The following is an 11580-nucleotide window of genomic DNA, read 5'->3' as shown; positions in this document are numbered from 1 at the left end:
ACTCCTCAAGAAGACAAATGAAGTTTAAAACAAAAAAAAACTTCTTAAAGAAGTCTGTGGTATCATGTCAATCCAGCTATGTTTTCTTATGTAGAAGTCAGGCTTTCAGATTAAGGTAGTGGCCTTAAAATATTAAAAACATAGTGTAAAAGAAGTGTACACTCATTATAACTCTAATGTAGAAGAGCAGATGGCAAAATGTGATACAAATCTTCCATAATACAGTTCTTACTGTATTTTTTACATGGAACTGCCACCTACACCTCTGTTTTCAAAGATTACTCATTCACAAGCCCATGATATATGGGTGTAGCACTGTTTAAATTTAGAGGAGTTTGCAGTGACTTAGTGATGTCTCTTTTTCTGCTGCACATGCAACTCTGCTAACAATTTAGTTTGCTGTGTGAACCAGAACCTTCTGCCCCCCTCTTTGAGTGCACAGCCATTGCCAATTGCCAAAGCCATGCATGGACCTATTCATGTTGGTAAAGGAACTAGAAAGAGGTAATAGGTCAAAACTGCTTGTCACTACTTTTCTTTCTGGAGTAGCATTGAACTGGGAGAACCAGACAGTGGAGGAGAGCAGTGTTTTTTCACAGATGGGCAGATATTTTTTCTACATTAAAAATAATGTTTACCTGTGAAAGTCCTGCACCTCACCTGGCAAAGCAAATGTAACCCATTATCTGTGGCTATGGCTTTTATTGTAATATTATCAATTATGTTTTCGCACTACATACCTTAGATAAAGCAAAGAATGTGTAAACTAATAATTTAGTACATTTGCACTTTTCTTCAGTGACAGTTACTTGTAGTTTTCTTTTGTTACTTAAATTTCATGTAAATGGTATTAAATGCTGCTTCAGTTTATGCAAGTCTGATGACCTGAATAGTAGCAGAAAGAACACTAAGCTTTAAAATAGTCAAATGCTTAAGAAATGGGCTTTAATGCCTATGGATAGGTAGGTAGCGAGAAGGGGTATTTACTCTTTCTTCAGACAACCTGATACATTTGGAAATAGGTTACAATGGAGTGAACTGTTTTCTTGCACCAACTGAACTAGAAATTATTCATCCTTTCCAGCCAGTAACTTCTTGCACAAGCCAGTTGGCTGCTCTGACTTGTGCATCTGCTTAGCCTGTACTGCAGAGCAGACCCAGACCTTCTTAGAGCTTACTGTCTCTTCATAGCTTTTTAAAATATGAGTAAATTCTGCTAGGCATAATAGGTACCTCTTCCTTGAGTATTTTTAACTGAGAAGATAGGCATTCTTTAGAAAAATCCCAATTCTGTAATTTTATTTTAGCTGGCTTATGCTTCAGTTACACATGCCTCTCAGTATAGATCTACTTCAAAATGTTAAAGGTCACCAGTTTGGATTTTTTGTAGCATCACATTTGAGGGCAGAGGAATACTGAATGCCTATTTTTGAGTACTAAGGATTGCTTGTTACATATGGAATGCTACCATAAGTGTTTTTAAATGGAATTTATTTACCATGACTTGAAGAAACTGTGAAAGTGTTGCATTAGTCTGTGAACTCTTTAGTGTAAACAGGTACACTAAGAGGTTTATTTGTATTATAAATTAATACTACAATATAAACTGCTTCAGTTATAAACTTAAGCTTGTTTCACCAGTTTTACTGAACTTTGGCTTTCAGTGTAGATTTACACAGTATGTAGTTGAAATAGTTCCTCAACTAGAACTCACTCAAGCATTACTAACTATGAGGATTATTTGAAAAGACTGAATAACTTTTTGTAGGATTTTGACTTAATTGTGAAATTGAGTAAATAAAACATCCAGTGATGGCGTTGTGGCTTTTCTTAAAGAATCTCAGCTCAAAAATAGTATGTCTAGCCAACTTTAAAATAATGTTTTATCACTTGATATTGTCTTACTGTATGCTACCTTCAGATTTATTGGGGATTATGTGTACATCAGGGTTTTATTCTGAGGTAGTTCTTACTCTGAACTGTTGGAGTAGGCATAGATGTAATGTAAAGATTTCATGAAAGAAAAGGCTTTCTGAGTGGAAACAATTCATGAGGTGCTGCAATTTGAGTTGGCCAGAAAATCTTTTCAATAAAAGTATGTAAAACATGAAGATTGAATTTTAATAAACTTGCGTTCTTTGTTGTTGTTAAGGTAATCAGAGAAGAGGTGTGCTACATTTAACTTCTTCCTGTTCTTCCTATTGTTCTTCCTGTTCATCCCTGATGATAACCCTTCATCTCACTGCAGATAAGCTTCCTAATGGTAGTGAATTTGATTAGCATGCATCACATCTTGTTTCATGAATGAAGTTACCAGAACTGCAAACTCCTAAGCACTGCATCAGTGCAGTGGTGTTACATGAACATAAACAAAGTTTATGTCACTGTATTTGGAGTAGATTTAACTACCCAAAATAGTAACAGGACTGTGCCTAGTCCCAGGTTCACAGCAGTTTGAGGAGCTCCCTGAGCTTTCATTGAGGACTACATCAGAAACACCTGCCTTAAGTAAGCTTAAGTTGAAATGACTACCATCATTTACTTTGAGTACTTCCATAGAAGTAGTAGTATTTGTAGCAGTTTGGAAAAAAATTAAGCCAGGAACAGACTGCCTAGGCTAAAATAATGAGAAAGGTAATGTCAGAAGAAAAAAGCATTATTGCCCATCACAGAATCCTAGGGACCTCAAAAGATCATCTAGTCCAACCCCTCTGCCAGAGCAGGGTCACCCAGAGCACATCACACAGGAACGTGTCCAGGTGGCTTTTGAATGTCTCCAGCAAAGGAGACTTCAAAACCTCTCTGGGCAGCCTGTTCCAGTGCTCTGTCACTCACAGGAAAGTTCTTCCTGATATTCACATGGAGCCTCCTATGCTCCAGTTTGCACCCACTGCCCCTTGTCCTATCACTGGTGATCACTGAAAAAAGCCTGGCTTCATCATCCTGACACTCACCCTTTACATATTTGTAAACATTGATGAGGTCGCCCCTCAGTCTCCTCCAAGCTAAAGAGACCCAGCTCCCTCAGCCTTTCCTCATAAGGGAGATGTTCCATTCCCTTCATCATTTTTGTGGCTCTGTGCTGGATTCTTTCAAGCAGTTCCCTGTCCTTGAACTGTGGGGCCCAGAACTGGACACAATACTCCAGATGTGGCCTCACCAAGGCAGAATGCCAAACAAGTTGCACAGGAGTGTATACACTGGCATTCCATGAGCTCATCATTGGTATTGGACACAGAAGCCATGTTAACACAACCATTTTTGAAGGACAGAGGTAGATTATATACCTTGTTATAGCAGACAGCATCATCACTTACCCATCTTCGGGGATAAACTTTCAGCAAGGCCTGTTGTGATAGGTCAAGGGGTAGTGGTTTCAAACTAAGAGGTTTAATTCCAACTCAATATACAAAGAATTTTTTTACAAGGAGGGTGGTGAAACACTAGAACAGGTTGTCCAGAGGTGGTAGATGCTCCTTCTCTGGAAACATCCAAGGTCAAGTCAGATGGGGACTCAGAAACATAGAATTGCTGTTTGGAAGCAACCTTTGAAGATCATGTAGTACAACCCCCTGCAGTCTTTGGGGACATCAGCTACATCAGGTTGCCCACAGCCTCATCAAACCAGAGGCCCAAGCCAGCAGTGTGCCCAGGGGGCCAAGAAGGCCAACAACATCCTTGCCTGCATCAGAAATAGTGTGGCCAGCAAAGTAGGGAAGCTGTTGTCCCCCTGTACTCAGCACTGGTGAGGCTTCACCTCAAGTACTGTGTTCAGTTTTGGGCCCCCCCCCCCGCCCACTAGAGGAAAGAGAGGGAGGTGCTGGAGAGCATCCAAAGAAGGGCAACAAAGCTGGTGAAGAGTCTGGAGTACAAGTTTTACGAGGAGTGCCTGAAGGAACTGGGGTGGTTTTGTCTGGAGAAAAGGCTGAGAGGAGACCTTATTAGTCTCTACAACTACTTGAAAGGAGGTTGTAGCAAAGTGGGGGTTAGTCTCTTCTCCCAACTAATAAGCAACAGAGCAAGAGGAAATGGGCTTAAGTTGTGCCAGGCGATGTTTAGATTGGATATTAGAAGAAATTTCTTCACTGAAAGGGGAATTAAGCATTGGAATAGGCTGCCCAAGGACATGGTTGAGTCTCCATCCTTGATAGTGTTTAAGAGACATGTAGATGTGGTGCTAAGGGACATGATTTAACACTGGACTTGGTAAGAGTTACATTAATGGCTAGACTTGATAATCTTGGAGGTCTTTTCCAATCACAATCATTACACAAGATGAAGAGTTTAATATTGTGAAAATGATTAATTAGATATGTAATAGGCAAATAAACATGAAAATGTTACAAACTACCCTGATTCTATTTTATAAGCACTATCATGAGACACAGTGTGGGGTTTTATCTTCAGTTTTGCATAAGAGAGATGCAATAAAAACAGCAGACTTTGTAAGAAACATGCAGGTGCATTTACTTTCAAATATAGTCACCAGAAATACAGACTTGGGCACTTTAGGTATATTAAAAATAGTAAAACTGGTAATTGCTCTGTCCTGGCACTTACTATGTCTAGGAATTACCAATTTCTGTCCTTTCTAGGTTCATTTTTGGGTCCCACTGTGCAGAATCTTTTCTGCTTCACCTGGAATCTTCAATTTCTAGCTTACTTCACTGTGATGTTAATGATGCTAATATCCTCATAGGGTTTGTCAGTCTTGGGATTTACTTTTACATTTGAGATTCTCTGAACGACTTCCATTCCTTTAGTCACCCGTCCAAACACACTGTGCTTGTTGTCCAACCATGGCTGTTTTGAGGGCACAGAAGGAGAAAGAAAAACCATATTAAAACAGAAGACAGCATGTAGGTTAGATACCAAACCAGAAAGAGTTTGACTTAGAATAAGTGAACATGGAAACATTTCATGTGTTAACTACAAAATTTAACACCGTTTACATATTAGCATGTAAGTAGATACTAGAGTATAGCTATTACATATCCATATGCATTTAAACTAACTTTTCAGTTGTTTTCTTAAAGTACTACAAATGTCAGCTTCTAGCAATGCAATAGCATTTCAAAGTTTATTTAATGAGTATTCTTAGTTTACAGAAATGCTTCTTCAATCTATTTCATGTTATTTTCACAGCTGAATTGTTAGTGCCAGACCAGAATACTACTTAATTCGATGTCATATTCATACAGTATATCCAATTAACAGTCTGAATATATGCACTGATATAACATACAAAACCTCAAAATTATGGTAGATGGGTGCTTTTAAAAAAAGACACAAAATTTTGAAGTAAGTCCTACAAGAATGCGCTCTGTTAAGTGCTGTCTGTAAGGATTTGTTTTATATCTGTTAGATTCATATACCAAAATTCACATTCCACAGGCCCTGAAATTGTACACAGATCAAAGGAAATCTTCACACCTGAATACTGGCTTCTTTGTACACCTACATTAGGCAATATTAAGGAGTCATCCTGGCATCATATCCAAAACTTCAAACAACCTAAACAATAACTAGATGTATCAAGTTTAAAATATTATATCCATATAAAATACTCCAGTAAAATGCAATTGCAAACATGTCTGATTTATCAAGAATTTGATGTTGCCCTTACTCCAATTAAAGGCAAAAAGCTTTATGATCACAAATGACAAAAATACTTTTCTATTTCATAAAGGATTGTTTCAGTGAAGCCTTCACAGGATACATTGTTGTGTGTACTATTAGCAAAAACCACAATTATTTAGTGTGTTCTTTTTACATCAGAAAAAAAATAAAATTATATTGTTGCCATCTCAGGCCTTAAATTGAGCTTTTAATATTACTTACAGTTGGCACTACTGTTATAAAAAACTGGGATCCATTGGTATTTGGTCCTGCATTAGCCATACTGAGCGTGTATGGTCTGTCATGTCGTAAAGTTGAATGAAACTCATCTTCAAATTCTCCTCCCCAAATACTTTCACCTCCCATTCCTGTACCAGTTGGGTCACCAGTCTGAATCATGAAACCCTGCATAGAAGTTAAATGTTATTACACAGGGTAAATAAGCAAAAATAGTTTATGCCAGGTGACATTTTTTTCAAACTTCAAGCCTTTAAAAAAAATAAGTGGGCGTTGTAATGATTGGAGGCTGTCTTGGGCAAAGGGATCATGAAACAATAGGATTTTCAGTTCTTCGAGAAGATGTGAGCTCAGAACCTTGGACTTCAGAGGGCAGACTGAACTGTTCTGGAGACTGGTTGACAGTCCCCTGGGAGGCAGTCCTGAAGGACAAAGGAGTCCAGAAAGGCTGGTGCCCTTGCAGAAGGAAATCTTAAAGGCACAGGTAACAGGCCTTGTGCTGAAAGAGGAGCCAGGGGGTAGTAAAACCAGCCTGGCTGAGCAGAGAGCTTTGGTTGGAACTCAGGAGAAAAAGGAGCATTCATGGCCTTTGCAAGAAGAGACAGGCAACTCAGGGGGACTACAAAGATGTTGTTAAGCTATGCAGGGAGAAAATCAGAAGAGCCAAAGCCCAACTAGGCCTTAACATGGCTACAATAAAAGTGTTTCTATACACATACAAGCAGTACAAGGAGGGCTAAGGGAATGCCCATCCCTGACTGGATGCAGGGGGAAAGACAGTGACACAGGATGAGGAAAAGGCTGAGGTACTTGATCCTTTCTTTGCCTCAGTCTTTAGTAGCAGAATGGAGCACCCATAACCCAAGGGGAAATGGTCAGTGACCCAATACACCTCTTAGACATACACAAGTCTATGGGTCCAGATGGAATCCAAACAAGCATATCAAGGAAGGTGGCAGAAGTGCTCACCAAGCCACCTGCCATCATCTGTTGACAGTCCTGGCTAACCAGAGAGGTCCCTGTTGGCCAGAGATTGGAAGATGTGATGCCCATCTACAGGGGCTGGAAGGAGGATCTGGGGAACTGCAAACCTGTCAGTCTAAGCTTGGCACTGGGAAAGGCCAGGAAGGTGATGGAGCAGATCATCCTGAGTGCCATCACATGGCACATACAAGATAATCAGGTGATCAGGCCCAGCCAGCGTGGGTTTATGAGAGGCAGGTTCTGCTTTACTCATCTGATCTCCTCCTATGACAAGGTCACCCACTTAGTGGATGAGGGAAAGGCCATGGATATTGTCTACCCAGACTTCAGTAAAGCCTTGGACACTGTTTGACCCAGCATTCTCCTGGAGCAGCTGGCTGCTCATGGCTTGGACAGGTGTGTCCTTCACTGGGTAAGAAACTGGCTGGATGGCCAGGCCCAAGAGGCTGTGGAGAAGGGAGTCAGATCCAGCTGGCAGACGGTCACCAGTGGTGCTCCCCAGGGCTCAGTACTGGGGCCAGTTCTCTTCATCAGTGAGGTGGACAAGGGGATTAAGTGCACCCTCAGTAAGTCTGCAGATGACACCAACTGGGTGGGGGTGCTGGTCTGCTTGAGGGTAGGAAGGCTCTACAGAGGGATCTGTACTGGCTGGATGAATGGGCTGAGGCCAATTGTATGACGTTCAACAAGGCCAAGAGCTGGGTCCTGCTTTTGGGTCACAACAACCCCAGGCAATGCTACAGGCCTGGGGAAGAGTGGCTGGAGAGTTGCCCAAAGAAAAGGACCTGGAGATGTTGGTTGACAGCAGCTGGATATGAGCCAAGAAGGCCAACAGCATCCTGGTCTGCATCAGGAATAGTGCAGCCAGCAGGACTAGAGCAGTGATTGTCCCCCTGTACTCAGCACTGGTGAGGCTGCACCTCCAGTACTGTGTTCAGTTCTGGGCCCCTCACTACAAGAAGGGTGAAGCATCTAGAGCACTGTCTTACAATAAGCTGCTAAGGAACTGAGGTTGTTTAGCCTGTAGAACATGAGGCTGAGGAGAGACCTTATTGCTCTCTACAACTACCTGAAAGGAGGCTGTATCGTGACAGGTGGCAATCTCTTCTTCCAAGTAACAAGTGATGGAACAAGAGGAAATGGCCTTAAGTTGCACCAGGGGAGTTTTAGGTTTTGGGTATCAGAAAAAACTTCTTTACTAAAAGGATTGTCAGGCATTGGAACAGACAGTCCAGGAAAGTGGTAGAGACACCATCCCTGGAGGTATTTAAGACATGTAGATGTGGTGCTTAGGGACAAGGTGTAGTGGTGGACTTTGCAATGTGGTAGAATAATGGTTGAACTTGATGATCTTGAGGTGTTTTCCAATGTAGGAGTGTTAAAATCCTGTGGATAAGGGACAAAGCATTCAGGGCTTCTTTAAGTGATTATAAAGTACTTCTGAAAAAAGCAGCTTTCTCACTGCTTCTCCTAGTGAAGGACAGAAATTACATCCTCCAAACACTTAAGCTGTATCTTAAGGTCCCACTGAAGAAGCCTTACAAGAAAAGTCTTCTGATATGAAACAAAGTCTTAATTCACAGAGTATTTCTGAATTGATCTTCCTCTCAATTTTCAGATTTCTTCCACCTTGTCAGCAGCAGAACAACTATTGAGCAATTTCAGTGAGAAAGCTGTTTAGAACCTATAGTTGTTCAGACTTTACAGGGAACTGAAGCCATTCAAGAAATCCTTTGTTCAAGAGGGAAATGAAACAATTAACAGAGAGGACTGACCACAAAGGTACATTATCTAAATAAAAAATTAACATTTTACAAGTTACCTTGATGATACGGTGAAATATGTGTCCATTGTAATAGCCATTTCTGCTGTGCACACAGAAGTTTTCCACAGTTTTGGGGCACCTAAAATCATGTAACAGAAAATACAAGCTACAATAAATATTTTAATTATATGGTGGCAAGGCAATTAAGATTTTGGCTGAGTCTAAGATACTCCTGTACTCAGCAGAGTTTCAGCACACTGTAGAAAGGGCTTTCATCAAACAAGGAAAAAACAAATCCTCATCTCCTGGAAACCCAGAGCTGGAAGCAAAATAAAACTGACAGGCCAACAAAGTTGCATGTTTACACAGAAAGTCAGCAGCAGTGTTGATAATACAGAGATATTTTCGTTCTGCCTGAGCAGGGCTTACACAGCACTGAGGCCTTTTCTACTTTTCCTGCCATCCCACCAGCTACTAGGCTGTGGGTGCCCAAGAAGTTAGGAGGGGACACGGCTGGGGCAACAGACCCGCAGCTGATCAGGAGGATTTCCTATACCATATGGCCTCGTGCTCAGCAATAAAAGCTGCGGGAAGAAGAAGGAAGAAGGGGATGTCTGGAGAGATGGTGTTTGTCTTCCCCAGGAAGGGTTATGTGTGATGGAGCCTTGCTTTCCTGGTGATACCTGCCTGCCCATGGGAACTAGTGAACTAACTCCTTGTTTTGCTTCACTTGTGCGTGTGGCTTTTTGCTTTACTTTTTAAACTGTCTTTATGTGAAGTCACGAGTTTCCTGTTTCACCTTTTAGATTCTCTCCCCCATCCCACTGAGTGGCCATGTGGTTCACAGTTGCCGGCTGGGATTAAACCATGACAGTCAGGAATCAAATATATTTCCTCAAAGCCCAGTTCATGACACCACTGATTAGATGTTCCTTTTCCAGCTTTCTGCTTACATATTATTTACAAAATCAATTAAGAATGTATGCTTCATAGGTAAGAAGTTGTTCACTCTTTTACCTCTATGAATCTATTAATATATGTATGTGTCCATTGTTGCATACAAGAAGTAAAATCTTCAAGATATGTTGTAATATTATAGAACTTGCAGTCAGCAAAGTCAATTAACCTCCTCTGAAACAACTAACAAACACTGTTTTGAGCAGGGTGAAGAGGTGCAATATAACTGTTGATGGAATGAAAAGGGAAAAAAGCTAAACAACCTCTTCACCTTAGTGACTTGATGTTTTTTACTTCTGATTACCTCCCAGAGTGAAAATTCTTTGATAACTCTTCCACTAGTTTTATAAAATGGATTTACCAGAATTGACAGGTTTAAGGAGTCTTACACATTTTCCCAGCAAATGAGAAAACAGTCAAGTTGAGTCCACAACTGTAGAGCTACTTTAGCTGTGACATGGAACATTTGCTTGGGCTTAGTGATATTCTGAACTATCTTGTGAAACAAGAGTGCCAATGGCATAACTAATGGTACAAACAAGATGATAGTCCCAGTTCCTTCTGAGGAGTACATAGTCCTTCACAACTTTATTCTACAAGCACATGGCTGAAGATCTGAAGAGCACACAAAGCGACATCCTATAGGTTCTTCTTTAATTTTTTAATCACATTCATGTTCAAAGAGATTTTAAATTCAAAGCTCAGCTGGGAGGAAATGCTAGAACAAGAAAGGACAAACCTAGAAATAATGAAGCCTGGTAACACTGTATTTAATTGAAAACTGCATGCAGATCATTGCAGGGAAGCACCTAGCAATACTATGCATGCAAAGTCAGTGACACACTGACATGAGAATTAAAAGTAAGAAATTATGTAGCTTTGCCTATCACTCTTTGGAAAGGGCTGTACCATTACTGCAACCCATGTGCTACAACTGTGAGTTCCAGAAATCAGAACTTGATGCAAGGAAACACTGGTGAAGAGAACAGTAACAGATTAGCAGCCCTACAGGGTAGAATTGAGCTTGTGTTGCCTTCTCTGTGCTTATAATACAACATGAACTTGTTTTTAGAGAAGCATGGACTACCCTTAAATGGTTTTAAGTTCCAATGTATAATCATATATTAATTTACTGTTTCATAACAAAATATTTGCCTATATTAGCATCACAAAGGAGAGATGCTGACACTATCTTTATCTTTTTCAATTTATATGCCTGGTTTGGGGTATACACAGCTCTAGTATTACATGCTGGTATAAATTTCATCTTGCTCTTGAAGGAGCTGCAACAACATAAAATTAGTACAATGGCCACATTTGGAAGTTGCAAACTGCACTATGCTTCTGCCTGACACAAACCTTAATTGCCAACATGATCATTCTTTTTCAAGGCAGGATCAAATAACAGTGCCTTACAATAATATGGAGCATACACAGAGGAGCATTATGACCTATCCACATCTGCTGTTTAGAGAAAGAACAAAAGTTAAGAAAGGAACAAATCCCCCGAACCAATAATTAAATAAAAGTAAACATCATTTATAAAACCCCCAAACATCTTCCCTCAAGTGTTATTTAGTCCTATTTTTACCCTACTCTGTGTTTTTCAAGAGTCACATTCCTTGCTTTATGCATTAAGAAACTGTCAGGAAAAAAGTATAGTAGTAAAAGGGGAAGAAAATAACTATTCCTAGCTTGAAGTTAAGTCTTTGGTATTATCACCAAAAAGCACAGGAGGAAACAAAAATGAAATAACAGAAAAACTAGCAAATACATACTCAACAGGAAAAAGCTTGATATGAATATCTCCCATGCTTGTGTGGATGATGGCACTGTCTGAAACTCTTTTGGGACCTTCTGCCTGAGTGGCTGCCATGACCTCCTCTTTAGAAGGTTTCTCATTAAAAACATCTCTGTCAGAATCTGCACTCTTCGTATCTTCTGGTTCACGTTTAGTAAACTGAAGAACAAAACAACAGAAGATGAACTGGTTTTCTTTCCCTTGCAGTACACATTGC

General features: G+C 40.3%; 1 protein-coding gene across 1 annotated transcript in view; it reads right to left on the bottom strand.

Moving 5' to 3' along the window:
• Positions 1-4446: 4446 nt before the first annotated feature.
• The window catches only part of PPWD1 (peptidylprolyl isomerase domain and WD repeat containing 1), a 15687-nt gene continuing 8553 nt past the window's right edge, over positions 4447-11580 (bottom strand). Inside the window, exons 7-10 of the mRNA XM_010005366.1 lie at positions 11341-11522; positions 8663-8744; positions 5842-6024; positions 4447-4803 (exon numbers count right to left, since the gene is read on the bottom strand). Coding sequence (XP_010003668.1) covers positions 4660-4803; positions 5842-6024; positions 8663-8744; positions 11341-11522 — 591 coding nt within the window. The 3' untranslated portion in view covers positions 4447-4659. The remainder of the gene's footprint in view (positions 4804-5841; positions 6025-8662; positions 8745-11340; positions 11523-11580) is intronic.

Source organism: Chaetura pelagica, unplaced genomic scaffold, assembly GCF_000747805.2.
Source record: "Chaetura pelagica isolate M959 unplaced genomic scaffold, ChaPel_1.0 scaffold37, whole genome shotgun sequence".
NCBI classification, from domain to species: domain Eukaryota; kingdom Metazoa; phylum Chordata; class Aves; order Apodiformes; family Apodidae; genus Chaetura; species Chaetura pelagica.
This window is presented reverse-complemented; position numbering and strand designations above follow the sequence as displayed.